Below are 21,604 nucleotides of genomic sequence, written 5' to 3'. Positions count from 1 at the left end.
GCATTCATTTAAAATGAACATTATTCAAATTCCTAAAATTTTAACTAAAATTGCTGCTTTGAACCTCATAGACATTTATTACCTATTAACAACTCCAGTAACTACACCGTTTTATTCTGGTGTAATAATTATTATATTTTACGTCATACTATTACTTTACTTTTCCAGCAGCTATAGTGATCTGCTATTTCATTAAAATGCAAGCATTCAGAAGCATTATTATAGAACAGTGACAGGACAAACAGAACCTAAAGTGTCAGAAGGTTTAATGTTTAAAAATTCCTGCGAGTAAAGAGAGGAGAACTTCTTTATTATTAATTTCTTTCCCTTTTGTTTGTACCTGAATGGGGGACACGGCAGCAGCTGGAGGGGTTTTCATTGGGCTTGGGCTGAGAGGGGTTCGAGAAATAGCAGCAGCAACTACAGCTGGAACAGCGGACGCGGGACTGCTGGGAATAGGGCCTGGAAAATACACACACACACGCGCAAACAAAATTAATTATATCCCTTACATCCAATGCAGTCTTAAGCAAGCACAAAAAGATTAATTACTCAAAACAGAACTTGGGTGATGAATTCTTAATTAGAAGGAACCTTAACCTGAAAAGAAAAGAAAAAAGCCAATGAATCTCATACTTTTTTTTTTTTTTAACTACTTGTGGCAGTGGGGGTGTGGTCAAGCACTAGTTTGTGATTGAAGGGTGGAGCCCTGCCAAAAAACACTTAGTGAAACCTAGCACATGTGTATGATGCTCACTACTCCCTTCAATCACACACCTGCTACCACACCCTTATATACTGTTAAACAATAATTCATTACATAAAACAGTTTCTTTCTAAATTAATTCTTTAAGAATTATACAACCTTCTTCTTCTTTCAGCTTCTCCCATTAGGGGTCGCCACAGCCGATCATCCGTCTCCACACCCCCCTGTCCTCTACATCTGCCTCTTTCAAACCAACTACCTGCATGTCTTCCCTCACCACATCCATAAACCTTCTCCATGGTCTTCCTCTTTTCCTCCTTCCTGGTGACTCCATCCTCAGCATCCTTCTACCATGTCCCTCCTCTGCACATGTCCATATGTGCACAGTCCCTCTAATTAACTAATTTCTAATCCTGTCTATCACCGTTACTCCCAATGAAAATCTTTAAGAATTATTTAACCAAATTCCTTTTTTAATAGAAAATGTTTAATATAATATGTAAGAAATGTCTTTCAATAGGTTTTCGGTGAGCTTTAAACATTAAGGTACATGTGAGCAGATAATTTCCCTTGAGTATCTAGTGTACAATATAGGGTCTGCCTTCTATTCCACGCAGGGAGAATTAAAAATAAATAAAAAATTCCTGTGTGAGGACAAATTGAAGATGGTGTGTTTACACGAAAGCTGGGTCAAATTTGTACTAAGGATCAGCAATAAGAGAACATTACTGTGAGTAATATATTTGATAAAAGCAAGAAATGCCTTCAAGTACGTGCTTAACTGTTCTTGTTCAACTCTTGTACAAGCAGTGTGTGTGTTTGTGTGTGTGTCACCTTGGGACGCACTATCAAAGCTCTTGATGAGAGTTTTGACGGTAGGCGAGGGCTCTGATGAGGTGGAGGAGCGACGACTGAGCCCCATTCCCTGCCTCAGCGCCGCCAGATCTCTCTCTACTGCGTTCATGTAGTTATAGACACGCCCACGTTCCTCATCCTGCCTAAAGCACAAACACACCCAGTGATTTTACGATTTCCATTTTAAAACACTACACATTTAAAACCACTTTCTTTTAATTGTCCGGTGTCCTGGTTTAGGTGTTCGCTGTCTTTAGTTCCCCTTCTGTATTAAGTTCACAGTAAAGTTTTTCACTTTTAACTGAAGGTCTAAACAAAAAGGAAAAGATTTCCAGAATCTCTCTCTACTACTGTTTCATTAATGAAAACAACCTCTGTACTTATTCTCACACACAGCTGGATTTAAACATGCAATGAGATGGAAAAAAGTGGAAATGGAAAAAAGGAGTTTTACTTCTTGGTCTTGAGCTCATCTAGCTCTTTGTTCATCTTTTCGTTCTTCTCCTGAGCCTCCTGTAGGCGGCGCCGCAGGTCCCCGATCTCCTCCTGAGCCTCGGATTTGATGTCGTTGGCAATGACAACAGCAGTCTGGAGATCGGCCTGGAACTGTCTCCACTCGGCTGATTCCTCCTGCAAATACAAGCATTTTAAAGGCTGTCACATCTACACTTTATGCTTTTTCACCCACACGGTGCCAGTGGGCTAACAAAAGAGCCAGTTCTCTTGGTCCAGCCTTTATACACTTTCCAATTAAAAATAAATTAAAAAATAAATAAAAAATTTAAAATAACAGACCTCCGCAAACTAAATCAATCCAAATGAAATGTATGAGCTGTGTAAAAAAATATGCCATTGCATATTTTTCAATCCATTAAAACTTGAATTTGTGTGCCCGGTAGCCCTTCAGTAAAGTACTTTATTCTTTAGTTTATTTGTACTTACTCATTACTAAATGACATTTATCAAAAAATAAAAAATAAAAAAAAGAAAAATAATTTTAGAGATTAAGATTTTTACAGGAAGACAGCAAAAAAAAATCGTGAATCAAAAGATTATTACCCGCAGTTTCCGGTGAAGTGTTTTAATCTCCTTTTCCATGTCATATTTTTGGTCGTGAAGTTTTTTTATAGAATCTAAAAAAAAAAAACAAAGAGGTGAACTGGGGGCAGAAACGCAGCATTAAAATGTGCCTCAATAGCACCCCTTAGTGGTCACACACTCTGTAGTGGAAATGACAGTGTTGAGGAGCATCACCCGTTTTAATAGTTACATTGTGTGGCCTGACTCACTTTCCAGGTCCGAGATGATGAGGTTGTCGTGGAGTTTGACGGCACGATGCTGCTCCACCTCGTCCTCCAGCTCGAAGATGGTTTCTTTCATGTCGGCAATCTCCGTATCCTTCTCTTCCAGTTCTGAGCACTGCTGCGCTAAAGCACGCTTTTGCTCAGTTAGCTGTTTCTGCACATCATCCCGGAACGACTGGAAATCTGCCTCGAGCTAGAACACACAAATAAATAATCATATTTTATTATTATTGAAAGAATCCCATACCGTCACTTCCAATCAGAGTGCTTACGTAGCGTTTTCTATACCTATTTTGGTTACTATGAAGTAAGTGTTAGTAGGTGTCGCTCTTAAACAAAAAAGTTGCAACAAGTGAACATTTTGTCTTGAACGTTGATGTGTTAGAAGCAAGAAAAATGGATTTGAGCAAATTGTGATGGTTAGACGACTGGGTCAGAACATCTCCAAAACTTCAGCTCCTGTGGCATTTTCCTGGTCCGCAGTGGTCAGTATCTATCAAAAGTGGTCTACGGTAGGACCAGTGGTGAACTGGCAACAGGGTCATGAGCGGCCAAGGCTCATTGATGCACGTGGGGAGTAAAGGCTGCTTCAGGTGGTCCGATCCAACAGATGAGCTCCTGCTCAAATTGCTGAAGAAGTTAATGTTGTTAACGCGCGAAGGATCAGGACTGTTTTTGGCACCAAAAGGGGAACCAACACAATATCAGGCAGGTGGTCATAATGTTATGCCTAATTGGTGTAAACTATTGGAAGAAGAAAACACTGTGGATAAACTGTTACCTTGGTGCTGATCACTTATATATGTTTGTTCAAGCAAATTCAACGTTGACCAACCTAAAGAACTAACAGCTACACTACATGTCACTGCTGATGCCACCTCTGCTGCTACTTATGAATAAAAACAAACCAAAAAAAAATGCTTAAAAACCACTTTGGCTTAATTTGCATCAAGTGATTTCAAGGTCTAGTGATTTCAAGGACTAGGTGAAATACTGATACACACCTTTCTGACTGCATCTTTAAGCTGAGCAGCCTCATTGCGAGTGTGCCCCAGCTCATCCTGTAGCTCTGCTGCTTTGGTTTCAGCTCGCTCTTTGTCCAATCTCTCGCTGTCCAGCAGGTTGCGTATGTCAGTCTTGTCCCCTGCACCCTGGATGGAGAGGAGTTGGGCCACTCTCTGCCTCTCCTGTTCGAGTTGGAGCCGACAGCGAACGAGCTCGGCCTGCTCGTCCTCAGACTGCATCCTCATGCCGTCGAGTTCGACAGCAGTAGCTTCACGTTCTCTTCGCTCCAGCTCGGCAGCCCTCTCAGCCAGGTGCACACGCTCTTTCAGGGCTCCCATAAGTCCCTGCGATTCAGCGTTTTCCTGTTCGGCCATCTTCAGCGCACTGCTCAGCTGCTGTTGCACACCGAGAAGCTGCTCCCTCTCAAGGCGCGAGTTCTCGTTTAACTCGGTGTAGCGTCTCTCCAGCTCTGTGTAGCGGCTGCTCTTGGCGTCCTCGTCGTCTTTGGCGTACACTACGCGATGCTCATCTAACAGGCCGCGCAAGTAGTCGAGCTGTCTGTTGTAGAGTTCCAATCGCTCGCCTTGCTGGCGCAGCGAATCCACCAAGATGGCACGCTCTTCACCCATGCGCTCATTCTCTGCACTCAACTCCTGTGCAATCTGCTGAAGGTCTGCAAGCTCCTGAAGTGTAGCCTGTAACTCCTCCGCTGTGCTGTGTTGACTCTCCTCCATCTGGTGGATGCGCTCAGTCAGGCAGGCCACCGATACCTCACTAGCATTGGCGCTACTTCCCCGGCGTGAGCGCCGTCGACCTGGTGAGCCACCTTCTGAATCGGATGAGGAACCACAACCAGATGGTGCATCTAGGGCATCATCACTAGACATCACAGCCTGGCAGGGTTCACTGCACTCACTGTCTGGAACATCGGGAGACCCCACTCGCCTCGCCTCCGACAGCAGGTCCTCGGTTGAGCCCCTGGCAGAACCTTCAGTTGAGGAGGTTCGAGTCCCTCCATCCCCACCACTGCTGCTGCCCCCACCACTGGTTGTTGGCTCAGGACTGAGAGAGGCACAGCGCAGTCCTTTCTCAGGACTGTCAAGACGCTGCTCCAGTGAGAATCCTAGAGCATTTAGCCTGTCCTTTAGCATTCTATTCTCACTCTTCAGCAAGTTGAGCTCTCCACGAATGCCCTGGTTCTGGTCCTGCAGTAACAGAAGGGTCGACTCCACGTCAGCAGCACTTATTCCAGATACAGCTTCCTTCTCCTGTGGCAACTCAGCCTCACACTGCTCCTCTTGCTCAGGGGAATCCTGGTCATCCAGGCCCAGCTGAGCCCGCATCCCACGCAACTCGGACCGCAAGTGCAGGATCTCAAGGTCTTTGCTTTTGGCCAAACCCAACAAGTCCTTTACTCTTGACTCTAGCATTGCTTTGTTGCTGATATCGTAGCGCAATTTACCCGACTGGGTTTCAGACTCGGTCGAGGTGCGGCAGCGTGAACGCTTCGAAGCCACAGAGTTCGAGGGTCCAGACTGCTTCTTTGCAATGCTGGTTTTCTCACGGGTCACTCCAGGTTCCTTTACTGTAGAGGACATCCCACGCCTTCCCGAGGAACCTATATGAAAAAAAATATATATTGTAATTGAGAACATTATGTTTAGATTAGATTCGATTTCAAACAGGTCTGCTCATATCTTCATTTCAAAATACAACCAGGCGCATTCCATCAATACAGAATAGACTTATTCTGGAGCCCAAATTGACTCCCAGTACCCGCGTTGGCCTTGGGCTTTGTCTCAGTGTTGTTCTGAGTGGTGCTGGCACTCCTCTTGCTCCTTGTTGTAATGCTGCTGGCACTGGCCCCCGAGGCTCCTCCACTTCCTGTGCTCATGGCTGCAAGGTCATCATTGCTCTTTGTCTGGATAAAAATATTACAATATAAGAACTTGGTTATTTGCATGAATGTACCATATTGCATCTATGATACTATTACACAGCATTTTCCTATTCTGAAATATAAAGCTGCAAAGTATTAAGTGCCATCTAGCATGGAAAAATTTACAAAGCATTAAAATCAATCCAATCTCAAGCAATTTTCATCATATAATAGGTCTTATTGGTTTAATAGTTTCTAATAGACACTTTCCATAAAAAAAACACTACATGGCCAAATGTTTGCACAACCCAGACCATTAAGGTTGAGTTCAAGGCTCTGTAGAGACCACTTGAATTCTTCCACTGCGTCGTTGACAATAGATGTCTTTCATGTCTTCGTAGACCTCATTTTGTGCTCATGGGGAATGTCATGCTAGAACATGTTTGGGCCGCTTAATTCCACTGAAGCTGAATCTTAATGTTACAGCATACAAAGACATTCGAAACATGTTTATGCTTTTACTTTTGTGAGAACAGCTTGAAGAAGACTCGCATATAAATGTGGTGTCCACATACTTCTGGACATTCAGCGTGACTGAAGTCTTCTATTAGGATATAATAGTTTCAACTCTTTAAAATAGGTTTGAGCGTTACTAGTTTCCGTTAAGTAATTTTTCATCGGTTCATCATGTTGAAGGTGTTTGTTTTTTTTTATATTTTTAATAAAGACCCTTTTGGCAGTGCCTAGAACAGTTGTGTGTTAAAGTGTTTTAGGAATAGTAAGACCATTATCAAGTTCATAAGAGCTGATTCAATTCAGGCAACAATTTTTAACATTATAGCTTTAATAGCTATATATATGCTGTTTTATAGCTAAATACCTTAGAAAATCTCACCAGTAACATTCAGCAAATTTCTTGGAATACACCGATCAGGCATAACATTATGACCACCTGCCTGATATTGTGTTGGTCCCCCTTTTGCTGCCAAAACAGTCCTGACACATTAAACATTAACAGCATTAACTTCTCAAGCAATTTGAGCTACAGGTCTGTTGGATCGGATCACACGGGTCAGCCTTTGCTCCCCACTGCCCATGACCCTGTCGCTGGTTCACCACTGTTCCTTCCTTGGACCACTTTTGATAGATTCTGACCACTGCAGACCGGTAACATCCCACAAGGGCTGCAGTTTTAGAGATGCTCTGACCCAGTCGTCTAGCGGTCACAATTTAGCTCTTGTCAAATTCGCTCAAATTCCTACACCTGCCTATTTTTCCTGCTTCTAACGCTTCAACTTTGAGGACAAAATTTTCACTTGCTGCCTAAAATATTCCACTCACTGACAGGTGCCATGATGAAGAGCTAAAATCAGTGTTATTCACTTCCCTGGTCATAATGTTATAATGCCAATTTTATGCCTGGTCGGTGTACATTGCTGGAGAAAGACCTACAAAAAAACCATAAGATTAAACATCCTCTAAAACAAACCTTAGACAGAAGGGCTGAGTTCTGGTTCTTGGTACTGCTCTTTCCTCCGGTGCCCATAGTGCCACTGGGCTCTGGTTTGCCCGGAGGTTTAGTGGTCGTGGTGGTTTTGCTGGAGGCAGATGTGGGCCTGCTCGCCTTTTTCATACTGGGCTCCAAGTTCTTGATACATTTACGGTGCAATCTGCAGAGAGAGAAAATGGATGAACACACCAAGGTGGTAGGAGGATCACTAGTGAAGTCTGTTCGATCGCAGTTTAATACTGAATGAAGGCTATTCTCTGTATACAGTTATATATTTTCTTTCTGTACTGGTCAGATTTCTACAGTTACCTTCCACCTCCTTGTAGAAGAGCAAGCAAATTAAAATTCCCACTAGACGTGAATGTGTTGTGCACGGTTTCCTGTTAGAGAATGATTTCTAAGCCAAACGGTCCCAGGATAGACCCTGGATCCACTCTGATCCTAGCCAAGTTAAAGCAATTACTAAAGATGAATGAGCACATTTAAAATGGTCCAATCAGCACTGATAAACACTACAAAAACGTAAAGACATAAAAAATACTTGCTGGATTTTTTTTAACTGGAATCAGTGCAGTCTAATTCATATTAACAATTAATCAATAAAATAACAGCTTCATGGATTATCTGACATGCAGAAATTATGCTCTTCACATTGCATCAAAGACAATAGAATCTGCTGACTGTAGAGAGGAAGGCTGTCCTTTCTATCAAATTGATCACCAAGTTGCTTAAAACATCATGATACCCCTCTAACCCTATTCAATATGACAAGCCACAAAAATCCTGCCTTGGAACCTGAGAACCTTCTCCAACCCTTCAGCAAAAAAAAAAAAAAAAAAAAAAAAAAAGTGTCCATTACCTAATTGCAGAAGTCGTCGTTTTCCTTGGAGAACACATGGTCTATTAAACACTAGCACTGTGCGCTAGACAGTCATAAATACCATCGCAGTCCTTTCTGGCTCTATTTATACACAGAAAATGTTCGAAAAGAAGCGCCGCTGGACCGTTTGAATACATACACACAGTGTGATTGGAGGATGGGGTCCAGAGGGAGGCTGTAGCTGCTTTACTTATCACATCATCACGGCCGTTAGTGGGGCCGAGTCTTGCTGAAGTTCACCTTCAATGCCCTTAAAAGGCTTTAAGAAATCTGAGCAGGCACTTAAACATAGTACAGGAAAGAGGTCACTGATCAGAAAGAGTGCGTGCGATGCAGATAATGTACAAAAAAAAAAAAAAATCTATTTTAAAATTGACAATGTAAGGAGTAAACATGTAGCTGGTCTTGATGAATTTCACACGTTCCCCGAATACATTTCTCATTTAATGTTATATATTTAACACCTCACATGATTAGTGTTAAACAGACTTTTTCAGAGTTAAAGCATACGCAAAGAGACTACTCAGGAAGTTATTCCTGGATAATCATCTGCATATTCTGTGAATTATCATGCCAGTTGTGTTATAGGAAGAAAGAAGACTCTAAAGATAGAAAATCTAGTTGAATTACATCGAACAGAGGTGACAGATGATCAGCGAGTGGTCATTAGATTCTGGATCAAGTCTTTCAACTTGTATAAGCAATAGCTGTGAAATGAGCTGAAGTGCTGTATATAGTGTGGAGAACTGTCTTAAATTCGTAGTTTTGTCACTATTCGTATTTTGTACACTACTTTTTTTTTGCCAAGAAAAGCCACTAAATTTGTCTTGAAAGTCACAGAATCAAACAGTCACTAAGCTACCAAAATTTCTCAATATACCTTGAAAAACTTACAGTGACATGTTGGGAAGGCTAGAAAGAGTGCTGGTTTGATAACACTATCTAACCACAACAATAACAGAAACTTTTGTTCTAAAGCTGCTGATTAGAAGTTAAAACTTTCACTCTGTTTCAAATTTAGAATTCATTTTAGCAAAATATTGATTTTCCACCACTTTTTCCCCTCATTTTCAGTGTTGAATAATGAATTTTGTACACATTACTGCTTTGCTGAAACTTTTTTGGCAACCTTTTTATTATTCATCACAGAATTGGGTCTAGGTATCACAATAGGACATTCCTGCATATGATCCAGTTCCAAATGTCAGTGACTAGACAAGATCGCAAGTGATCCGGAAATAGAAACCCATTTTTTTTATTTTTATATATATATATATATATATATATATATATATATATATATATATATATATATATATATATATATATATATATAGAGAGAGAGAGAGAGAGAGAGAGAGAGAGAGAGAAAGAGAGAGAGAGAGAGAGAGAGAGAGAGAGAGAGAGAGAGAAAGAGAGAGAGAGAGAGAGAGAGAGAGAGAGAGAGAGAGAGAGAGAGAGAGAGAGAGAGAGAGAGAAGCACACAAACACACACACAGACACACATATACAGTTGAAACCAGATACTTACATACACTTCAGGAAAAAAAACATTTCTTTACTGTCATACATTAAATAAGAGTAAATTTTTCTGTTTTAAATAAATGAATATTAACATATTTTTTTAATTTTTGTTAAATGTCAGAATCGAGCGAGGGAGAATTTTTATGTATTTTTATTATCACTTTCATCAAAATCAGAAGTATACATACACTTCCTTAGTATTTGGTGGAATTGTGGTGGGTATCCTTCCACAAGCTTTCTACAATAGTTTGCTGGAATTTTGGCTAACTCCTCTTGACAGAACTGTTGTAACTGGGTCAGGTTTGTAGGCCTTCTTGCTCGCACTCGCCTTTTCAGTGCCGCCCACAAATTTTCTATGGGATCGAGATCAGGGCTTTGTGATGGCCACTCCAATACCTCGACTTTGTTGTCCTTAAGCAACTTTGTAACTAATTTGGAGGTATGCTTGGGGTCATTGTCCATTTGGAAGACCCATTTGCACCCAAGCTTTAACTTCCTGGTTGATGTCTTCAGATGTTGCTTTAATATATCCACATAATTTTCTTTTCTCATGCCATCTATTTTGTAAAGTTCACCAGTCCCTTCTGCAGCAAAACAGCCCCACAACATTATACTAATCACCCCCATACTTGACAGTTGGGATGGTGTTCTAAGGCTTTAAAGCTTCACCCTTTTTCCTCCAAATATACCGTTTATCATTATTGCCGAACAGTTTAATTTTTGTTTCATAAGACCACAGGACATGTCTCTAGAAATTAAGATTTTTTTCCCTCATGTGCAGTTGCAAACTGTAATTTGGCCTTTTTTATGGTGGTTTTGAAGTAATGGCTTTCTCCTCCCGTATTCGTTTTACTGTGGATAATGACACTGTCTTACCAGTTTCAGCCAGCATCTTCACAAGATCTTTTGCTGTTGTCCTGGGGTTGATTTGCACATTTCGCAACAAAAAAAACGTTCCTCTCTGGGACTCAAAATCCGTCTCCTTCCTGAGCGGTATGATAGTTGTACAGTCCCATGTTTTTTATACTTGCGTATTATTGTCTGAACAGATGAACGTGGGACCTTCAGGCATCTGGAAATTGCACCTAAGGATGAGCCATACTTGTGGAGGTCAACAATTCTTTTCCGGATTTCTCTTGATTTTCCCATGATGTCAAAGAAAAAGGCTCTGTGTTTGAGGTGTGCCTTTATATGCATCCACAGGTGTGCCACCAATTAACTCAAATGGAATCAATTAACCTATCAGAGGCTTCTTAAGCTAAAGGCACGATAAACTTAGTGTATGTACACTTCTGACTTGAATGAAAGTGATAATAAAAATACTCCCTCGCTCGATTCTGACATTTAACAAATGCAAAAAATATGTTAATATTTATTGATTTAAAACAGAAAAAGTTTACTCTGATTTAATGTATGACAGTAAAGAAATAAAAGATTTGTGTTTTTTTCTGAAGTGTATGTAAATATCTGGTTTCAACTGTACACACACACACACACACACACACACACACACACACACACACACACACACACACACACACACACACACACACACACAGGTGCCTCAAAACAGGAAATTTCCCCATAAGGAATAATGTAAAGTGGGATAATTCGTTCCGAACGACCCCAAAGAATAATATAAAAATCAATGTGTATGAATTTTGATCCATATTTTGAATTATACGTATTCGGAGGCATTCATATTCAGAGGTAGCGCTGTATATGTATCGTGACATTGTGATTTGATTCCATATGTTAACAACCGATTTAAGGAAAATATACAAAATAATGTTCTCAATTAGTCTAAGATAATAAGTCCCTCTTCTACATAAATATTTTCCAAACACTTTTCTAAACCAGCCTATGGTTAGAAAAGTGAATAGCACCATGCAGGAAGATGCGCAGCCAAAAACCACAGACAATCACAGACATCACAAACTATAGCATTTAAAAAAGCATTTTTAATAAATAAGTTTTTGTATAGAAGACCATACAAGAACAGGTACAAAAAGCCCTTGTGATACTCTATCCAGTTGTCATTGTATAAACCACATTATGCACAGAGCAATGCAGAGCTGATGACTGCAGATTACAATCAAGCCTAAACACCCACATGCTTTACCTACGCCTGTACAACACGCGCCTTCAAGCAGTGTGCCTTGCTGACAAAATCAGGGTGGAGGAGAGCATCGAAGCCCAAAAGTTCAGAAAATAACAATTTGACGATCGCGGCACTATTTTTTCGGCGCGAACGAGCCCAACGCAGAAGGAGAAAATGGGGTGGGTCTCGTTTTAAATCCGACACAGTGGCTCCACCTCTGTAAATAAACATCATTAAGTGGTGCCAGCTCAGCAGGCCTGACTTTCAGCACGCTGGGATTTTTCCCAGAGCACTGCCAGACAATAACAGTTAGTGGAAATCATAACATAGTTGAAATTCTGAGACGAGAAGAAGAGAGGGCCGGGGGAGAGAGGGAGGAGAAGGGGTTGAAAGCAGAGGGGAGGGGAGCTTAAACCAAGTCGACATGCACGTGCTCGCTTCAGCCCACAACAAACCACAACCACAAAGTATCCGAATCCCTACAATCATTTACAGATGGTTATCAGACACAGACTCAGATTTCTGCTCAACACGCAGAAAATAAACCTTCGATATTTGAATACGACAGCTAAGATGAAAATTAAATGCCTGCACTGTCCCTTTGCCCCGAGTGAAATTAATCAACAGTAACTGTTCAATATGTCAAGTCTTTATTTTTAGCTAGTAAGTACTAGAAGCTCATAGGTAACTGTTTCCCGTGTCGGCTGTGTGAAGTTGCTCAATGTCTCAAACAGACTTTCTGAACCGTTTCTGGCACCGTATGACACACTGTCATCTGTAAACACAGACAAAAGCAATAAAGTCACACAGCTGAGTCAAGAAGACACAAGGCGCATCATGTACGTTTACGGTCACTGAATAAAGGAACTACTAAGGAAGTTCCTTGCGCTTGGCTGTAAATCTGAGCTTCGCGGCATGTCACAGAAAAAATTATTGAGGCCAGTGCTGCTGTTTACATGCCACGGTGTTTTAATAGCCAGGCTGCAGTCCTTCATAACCACACACTTCTAAACCGCTGTAGAAATGAATGAAAGCGCTACGTGTCTTTTTTTTTTTTTTTTTTTTGCTTTCTTTTTAAATCGACACATTCATAAAGTGCCTCGCACCATAAATGCAGAGGGATGAGGTGATGTGGGGAAACGGTGTCAAAGAACGCAGTTCTAAATAACAGATATCTGAATTGAAGACTACTAAGAGGTGGTTGGGGGCTAACAGTTATTCACAAAGTCCCCACCGTCAATGCTTTAAAATAGTCCGAGGTAAATCTGCAACGTTTCCCACACAGGAAAGTATTTAGGACACGGGGGTTTATATTTTGTGGTTTTTCCAGTAACATGACAAACTGCATTTCTTTGACATATGAACCTCAAGAGAGAGAAGAAACAGAAACGACTGGTACGACCGTGCTATAACAAGTCTCAACGATGTCCCATAACATTAGATGTAACTCTAAAATGGACCAAAAATTCGCTTTACCATGAATCTTTTTTTTTTGCCGCCAACACTGAGTTTCGCTGAGTTCAGGCTGCATCACACCACCCGAGATTCGATCCTTTTCCTACAATAGCAAGCCCTAGTCATACTTTATTCCTTACTTCTTACACACGTTAGCAGCTCAGAGCTAAGTAGAAATCTCTGTGCACCGTCCAGGCCTCTAGTAAATTTATTCCAGACAACTGCAAATCATCAGCTCTAACGGGAACCTGAAAGTTTCTGTAAAGCACAAAGCAGCTTCACATGAAAGATTCACTGCTGCTTTTACCATCCAGACATTGAACTAAAGTGAACTGGAGCGTCATAAAGAGCAAAAAAATAAAAAAGCTCACGCTCGGGTGAAGACAATACGAGGAACTTGGGTGTTTCTTATGCTTTTTATAATCAACTCGTTTTACTGTTGAACACTTTCTTTTACACCATTATTAAGTTCACCAAATTAAACCTGACCTAAAACCATTTGAACTATTTGGCCCTGCCTGACAATTTGCTACTGTTCAGTGTGACTCATTTTTAAATATTAGGAACTTTGTTTTTCATTATGACTCATAGATTTGTTAAGAAACGAAAATAAATATGCTGTACGGTACGTACTACAGGACAGTCTTCAAGTACTGTGACAGAATAATTGCACATTGTAGTCGTTCTCTTATTACGTGACGCACACAATGGTGTATTGTGCAATGGTGTATTCGCTTCTGCCCAAAATTCCTCACTTTCCTAAAAGAAATCAGGAGGGAAAAAAAGCACGCAGGATGTGTCTTAGAGATGGTGAGAAAAACAGTGAACTCCTTATGGTGAAATAAAACACAATGCCAGGGTCGAGTACATTATGGATGCAACCATTAGACAGGACAAATGGTCAAAAAGGTAAAAGAAGATAACAATAAATCTGTCTGAATATTCTGGAGGTGATCTACATGAAATCATTTCACTTATAGATGTAACAATCTGCCATTGGAATGATTAAACTAGGTATAAATGTAATTAACATATTTTGTTAGGATTATAAATAATAAATATTTCTATGAGATTAACACATTATGGAAATGTTTCCTCTCAATGAGACTTTCCGTCTTTTATTTAAAAACAAAATCAGAAACAAATATGACATATTTGCATAATTTGTGGCATCCTAACAAGCCTCCATGATCTGATTTCACTTGATTAAACTATAGAGAATATAATATACTGTTCTACTTTCTGATTATAAGGAGGATTCTTTTTAGATATTATATCAGAATCTTATAAGATCAAGAATCTTATAAAATATGAAAATGCCGACCGGAAATTGCGTCAGTGATTCCCTATGAATCCTGAACTCTTTTTTTTTTTGTTACTCTGGAACATGAGGCCTCAAAGTGCCGCTGTTCCCTCACACCAAACCCGAGCCCCAGCCCCGGTCAGCGCCATCTCCAAGCCTTCAACCCTGCAGAGAAACCTCGGTTTTACCTTCAGACACTCTTTTCCTTCCAGAGATCGGATGCGATAACGGCAGCCTTTTCGCTAGTAATCCACTGTAACCAGGATGCAACAACTCCCACCCTTTATGTCTGGTTTCTAATCCGGGACAAGACGATCTCCCACCCGGTTCCTCTAGCGGCTCTGCTCCAGCTTCAGTCTGAGGCTCATCAGGAGAGCAGCAGCGCCGACTATGTGGAGTCAAACAGCATGAGTCGGTGAGTCGCTTTTTGTCCAAATGACATTTTTCTCAAGAAAAAACTCTTTCATCACTTCAAATAAAAGTTACGTTAATTGTTTTATTATTCTTATCATATTGTCTTTGAGTTATTAAATATCGATAGAGCTGGCGAAGCAAACTTGGATTAACACTATATACGAGGACAATTCAAAAGAGTCGAATCAGTTAAGTGACTCATAAAGGCCAGACTCCTGACGAGATCCTCCCTACCGGAAAAGTAAGCAGATTTAAGAATAAAAGTCACCTGACGCTAAAAGTTAGTCCACTTTACTGTTAAATGGAGTCAGTATAATAAGAGTCTTTTTATAATTACAATGTCTTTGTTATAACGAGCATAGGCGCTGCACGCAAAAGCACCTGGGTAAGGCTCTGGGTTACTAATCAGAAGGTTGAGGGTTCAAGTCCCGGTATAGACAAGCTGACATTCTTGGGCCGTTGAGCAAAACCCTTAACCCTTTGTGCTCCAGGGGCGTCGCATCACGGCTGACTCTGACCTTTGACCCCAGCTTGGGATCTCAAACTGGGATATGTGAAGAAAGAATTTTACTGTGCTGTAACGTATATGTGACAAATAAAGGCTATTAATACATTCATTTTTATCATTCAATTAAAAGAGAAGTAAAATCTATGGTTGGGCAAAAAAAAAAAAAATCATTGGGATTATTTAAAAAGGTAGTCAATTATATGTCTTATGTTGTACAATCTATTTTATTTCTTAATTCTCTTTTATCTCCTTCCATTTTTAAGTTTTTTACTCTCTTATTTATTTAATTATTATTGAAATGTATGTAATAGAACGGTCATTAAGAGCATATCACCTCATGTCATATAGTTAAGTGTGTAACATTATAATTAGAACATTTATAATGGGGCAAATGTTTTTCATAATTTAGGAACTGATCAGCGGTGTGAAGGACGTGTTTGTGGATCTGTTACCTAGTGGCTATATTTTTTTGCAGTACTGTGTAGTATTGTAGTAATATTAATAAACAGTTATACTGTGTAATAAAAATCTGAATTTTAGGTTAATAGTGTGCAGTTGTAAAGTTGTCAAGAGTGTTACTAAGAAATTAACTGCAATAAATTGATAAATCACATAATACATTGTGTGTATTGTTTGTGTTTGTCAGGGTTGTGTTGAAGCTTGCATTTATCATACAACCTAAAATATGTGTCTCTGTGTTTTTCACATTTAGCCTTGACTCTGAAAGTTTGGATTTGAGGGCTGCATGGAAACAGTCAACACAATCCCAACAAAGTAGAACTGAAGCAGTACATAAATGTTCTTTTATAGTTTGTATGTCTGTAGTATTAATGTACCATGCTGAAAATAATAAAAATAAAGTAAACCAACTAAAGGAGATGGTGCTCCAAATTAATGACTGGAACTATATACTGTATATGTGTGTATATGTCTATCTGTCTGTCTGTCTGTCTGTCTGTCTGTCTGTCTGTCTGTCTGTCTGTCTGTCTGTCTGTCTGTCTCACAATAAGAAAGAGCTTTATTGCTAAGTATGTTTGCACTTACAAGGAATCTGTTTTGGTGACAAAAGATTCCAGTTGCACATTTTCTAAAGTAAAAAGGAAATAAGGCAAAATAAATGGCTTGGATGTGAGAAATCCATGGTGATTTTTTTGGGGCCCTTTTTCTCACTCTGGATGTATACAGTTCTTAAGGTGTGGGCAGGGAAGCATCAATAATCCTTTTAGCTATTTGAACTTCTCTGTAGTCTTCTGATGTCTGATTGTGTGGCTGAGCCAAACCAGACAGTTACTGAAGTGCACAGGACAGACTTGATGATGGCTGAGTAGAACTGTTTGAGCAGCTCCTATGGCAGGTTGAACTTCTTCAGTTGTACAGGAAGTACATCCTCTGTTGGGCCTTGTAAACAATAGAGTTGATGTGATTGTCCCACTTCAGGCCCTGAAAGATGGTGGTGCCTAGGGACCTGTATGACTCCACTGCTGTCACAGTGTTGTTCATGATGGTGAGTGGGGGAAGTGCAGGGGGGTTTTCTCCTGAAATCCACAATTTTGAGCGTGTTAAGCTGCAGGTTGTTATGAAGGCACCTCGCTTCTAAATGCAGATTTATCACCGTTCTTAATGAGGCAGATGACTGTAGTGTCATCTGCAAACTTCAGGAGCTTGACTCTAGAGATGCAGTCGATGGTGTACAGGGAGAAAAGCAGTGGGGAGAGAACACATCCTTGGGCGGCACCAGTGCTAATAGTAAACCTGTTTGACACGAATTACCACAGTCTCATTAGCTGTTGCCTATCTGTCAGAAAGCTGGCGATCCACTGAAGGTCGTACTGAAGTCCACAAACAGGATCCTCAGGTTTCCATAAGTCCCCAGTTTGTCCAGATGTTGCAGGATGACGTGTGTTTCCATGTTCAACGCATCGTCCACAGACCTGTTTGCTCGGTAACCAGACTGCAGGGGTTTCAGCAAGGGTCCACTGATGTCCTTCATATAAGCACCAGTCTCTCAAATGACTTTGTGACCACAGATGTTAGGGCAATAGATGATAGTGATTTTTGATTTCTTTGGGATGGAGATGATGGTGGAACATTTAAAGCAGGTAGGCACTTCACACAGTTCCAGTGATCTGTTATAGATCTGTAAAAAGATGGACGCAAGCTGGTCAGCACAGGTTCTTAGAAAGTCTAGTGAAACTCCGTCTGGTCCTGGTGCGTTCCTTCTTTTTGTTTCCTGAAGACCTTACACACATCTTCACTGAGCTGAAGTACGGGGGGGGGGGGGTCTATGCTGGAGGTGTTGATGGTCAGGAAGGGTGTTAGGTGTGAGAATGGGAGTTTCAAATCTAGAGTAAAACTTATTCAGGTCATCAACCAGTTGTGGATTCCATACAGAGCTGGGGGATGGTGTCTTGTAGCTTGTGATGTCTCACAGGCTTTTCCACACTGAAGCAGGATCGTTGGCTAATAACTGATTTTCCAGCTTTTTAGTGTAGCTCCTCTTTGCCAATCTAATCTCCTTTATTAGTGTGTTTCTGGCCTGATTGTACAAGATTCTGTGCCCATTCCTGTAGGCATCCTCTTTGGCCTGACAAAGCTGTCAGAGTCTCGCAGTATACAATGACTTATCGTTGTTGTATGTCAAATGAGTTCTTGTAGGAATGCATATATCCTGACAGAAACTGATCGAAGATGTTACAGAGTCTGTGAGCTCATCCAGATCAGAGGCAGTAGCTTCAAAAACACTCATCAGTGCATCCAAAACACACTGTTGAATTTACAGTAACTTACTGGCAATTTTGGTTGTTAAAAAATAATAATAAAAATAAATAAAAAAATAAATCCCCACAGAAATGGGCTGAAAAATCGCAATACATTCAAATATATATTGAAAAACACATTCAATGTATATTAACAAACACAACACAATAATGTAAAGCACTGGTCAAAGCTGTGCTTATGTTTCTTTTATTTTTTTATTTTTTTATTGGTTATCCAATAGAAATCCATTCACTTTTGAAGGAAAGTACATACATATCGGTTTATTCCATGCATTTTCGTCTCTCTCTTTCCAAAAGCAGCCTTTGATTCTTTCTCTGGGTTAATACCCACAATTCCTCTGTAAAAAAAACAAACCCCACAACATCCAATTATCATCCAATTTTCAAAGCATATACACTCAAACAAAATATAAATCATTTAACACAAGTAATTATTTTATTATAGTCATATTTTAACTCAGAAAATCACAAAGCATACATTACCCTCAAAGCAGATATGACTTTTCCATGTTTACAATGTAAAACTGTACAAATTGTGAGCAGAACTTGGTTATACTGACAATTGAAGAGCATTGTATAAATAGATCCGATCACCTTGTAATTATGAAGCAGTTAAATAATCTTTTGAAGATATTGTTTTGGGAAAAATTTTATGTACAGTATTAGAGAAACTGTACATTGTCATGAGACCCAATTTTTATTATACAAATAAATCCTTAGCTGGAAACCTACTACATGAACTGCCTAGTCAATTTTAAATCATAAAAAAAGTATTTTCTTTCCTCTATGTCTAAACATATTTTCACAAAATCTTTAATTGTAATAAAAATTTATATTTGCATATTAAATGAATTGCAGTGCTCTTATGAATGTGCAGAAACTAATGCAAAAGTAAATAAATTATTGAATTATTGAATAAATTAGATATACTGGTGAACAAAGAGCATCCCCATCACTTCATAAAAATTAAGGAATCACCGAAGTGACATGGACTATTTCACAATGTTTTCACTACCTTTTATAAAAGTGAGACGGAAACCGCTCAGATTTCATTATAAATATCTTATCTTGGGTTCCCAGAAATGAACGAAAGTCTTAAAGCTTTGGAAAAAATCAGGGTGAGGAATTAATGATGATTTTCATTTTTGAGTGAACAATCCCCTTGAAACTACTCAGGACATTTTGGGGAAGATTATCAGCATTACTATGATTTTTAAAAGAGTGAGATAGTGCCAGTAAGCATGTCATATTTGCCATACCTCTAAAGGCAGGTGTGCATATTTTTTGCAACCTTTTGCATGAGATCAACAAATTGATCAACTTTCTCCACAGGGTGGCTGGGCGATCCCTTAGAGATAGGGTGAGAAGCTCAGTCACTCGGGAGGAGCTCAGAGTAGATCCGCTGCTCCTCCACATAGAGAGGGGTCAGCTGAGGTGGCTCGGGCATCAGTTCCGGATGCCTCCTGGACGCCTTCCTGGGAAGGTGTTCCGGGCGCGTCCCACTGGGAGGAGACCCCGGGGAAGACCTAGGACACGCTGGAGAGACTATGTCTCCCAGCTGGCCTGGGAACGCCTTGGTGTCCCCAGGAAGAAGTGTCTAGGGAGAGGGAGAAGTGTCTAGGGAGAGGGAAGTCTGGGCATTTTTGCTTAGACTGCTGCCCCCGCGACCCGGCATCGGATAAGCGGGAGAAGATGGATGGATGGATGATGGATCAACAAATTCAGAGATCACCAATCGGTGATGAGGCAATTATTGGCCAATAGCACTCAATACCTGAATGACTAATGACCATACTAAGTTAAAGGTATGTTACCAGACCTGAAAAATTTGGAATAAATAGTGAAAAATAATTAAAGCTTTGACTTACCTCTGAATTAATTCAAATGTGGATGCAGCAGCATCCTGATAAGCCAAGTTAAAGTTAATGAATGCAAATAATGCTGCAACATTAGGCCTTAAACAAATGGTTGTGAACATGGGCCCAGGACAACATTCATCTTCTCAGGCTCATTGATTCACCTATAAATAAATATGTAAGAGCAAAAGTGTTAAAAAAGTTTAGTTTACAGGTAGCTCATGTTAAATAAGAAATTGTTCAATACAACAATTTTTCAATATGTAAAAAAAAAATTGTTGTATTGAAGATTACTGTATTGTAGATGTGAAAAGATTGTTTACAAGCACAAGTGAAAAAAAAAAAAGTAGGGGACGGAGATATATATATATATATATATATATATATATATATATATATATATATATATATATATATATATATATATATATATAAAATAGTGAGAATAATGGACAAACCAAGATGCATAGTAATGCAAGTTACCGTGGATGCTCAGTTTTGGTGAATCTGGTAATCCATTTCTTTCATCTGCTACCTAAAGAAAAGTATTGCATCAATAACAGTAAACAAAAAAACCCCCCAAAAAATAGTTCAACCTTTAAAAACCATTAAAAATCTAATGAAATTACTTACATCAGCCTTGATTAGAAAAGATTCTGTACTCTCTTTAAAATGAGCCATGAGGAGTTGCAGAATGCACAGAACGAATCTCCCTCTCCATACTTTGAGATAAGTTTTTTCTTAAAAAAGTTTTTGAAAAAAGTTTTTTTCTAAAAAAAAAAAAAAAAAGATTGTAAAATCCTCTTTCCTTTTCTTCAATGTTCTTCATGATTTTTTGGAGCAATGGGAAATCAGTAAACAGCTGGAAATGTGAAACGATCCCTTTGAGACAAAATAGATAAGGCCACGAATTCTTTAGTTCAGACAGTGAGTTTGGTGGGATAGCGTTTTAATTACGTCGTATTTGCATCGTATGTGACCTCCATCAACTTCTGAAGTTCTCCTCTACCTGCTCCAGACTTTCCTACACTAGAATGAAGTAGTAGCATTTGCTTCTGCTTTACCACTCGTTAACAATGTTCTATACTTCAATCTGGCACTGTGCCTTTGCATGTTTTTCGCATGTTATATACAAAAATCCTTATTAGGTGCCTTCGATCCACTGGTGGGGGTCTTTTTTTTATTTATTTGAGATGGCCAATTTAATGCCAGGAGGCATGACTTCCCAAGAAACTTTAAAGGTTTCAGCCCAGGTACAAGATTTTGATGAGCAAGCAGAAGAATTAGGTGGTGTAGAACTTGAACTCTGTGAACCTTGACTTGATAAATCAGAAAGGACTTGATGTGATGAGTTTTGAGGGGTTGAGCAGCTGGGTTTTTTTTATGTCGCAAACAACGAAAAGAAAAAATAAGATTGATTCTTTTATTTGCATTTGTTTAATTGCCCATTAGTATCAATGACATTTCAGTGAGGCTATTGTATGTTTGAGGAGCAATTGAAAAAAACTTACATTTTTCCATGCATTT

At 39.7% G+C, this 21,604-nt stretch overlaps 1 protein-coding gene and 1 long non-coding RNA gene across 6 annotated transcripts in view; one reads left to right on the top strand and one right to left on the bottom strand.

Moving 5' to 3' along the window:
* specc1lb (sperm antigen with calponin homology and coiled-coil domains 1-like b) overlaps positions 1-15,447 on the bottom strand; it is a 23,792-nt gene extending 8,345 nt beyond the window's left edge. The window contains exons 1-9 of one of the 5 annotated variants that reach the window (XM_083565038.1): positions 14,711-15,432; positions 7,239-7,419; positions 5,647-5,791; positions 3,870-5,488; positions 2,851-3,058; positions 2,621-2,694; positions 2,016-2,191; positions 1,541-1,704; positions 341-462 (exon numbers count right to left, since the gene is read on the bottom strand). In XM_083565038.1, the coding sequence (XP_083421164.1) occupies positions 341-462; positions 1,541-1,704; positions 2,016-2,191; positions 2,621-2,694; positions 2,851-3,058; positions 3,870-5,488; positions 5,647-5,791; positions 7,239-7,382 (2,652 nt within the window). In that variant the 5' untranslated portion in view covers positions 7,383-7,419; positions 14,711-15,432. Of the gene's footprint in view, positions 1-340; positions 1,705-2,015; positions 2,192-2,620; positions 2,695-2,850; positions 3,059-3,869; positions 5,489-5,646; positions 5,792-7,238; positions 7,420-8,118; positions 8,407-14,710 lie in introns of those variants that run through there. The other 4 variants (XM_083565039.1, XM_083565036.1, XM_083565037.1 and 1 more) reach the window with 4 other exon arrangements.
* On the top strand, positions 14,842-21,604 carry LOC310739392. The gene is made up of 3 exons (XR_014537371.1): positions 14,842-14,937; positions 21,271-21,369; positions 21,551-21,604. It is a non-coding gene; the product is annotated as an uncharacterized lncRNA (long non-coding RNA).

This window comes from Silurus aristotelis (assembly GCF_946808225.1).
Source record: "Silurus aristotelis genome assembly, chromosome: 16".
Taxonomy (NCBI): Eukaryota; Metazoa; Chordata; class Actinopteri; order Siluriformes; family Siluridae; genus Silurus; species Silurus aristotelis.
This window is presented reverse-complemented; position numbering and strand designations above follow the sequence as displayed.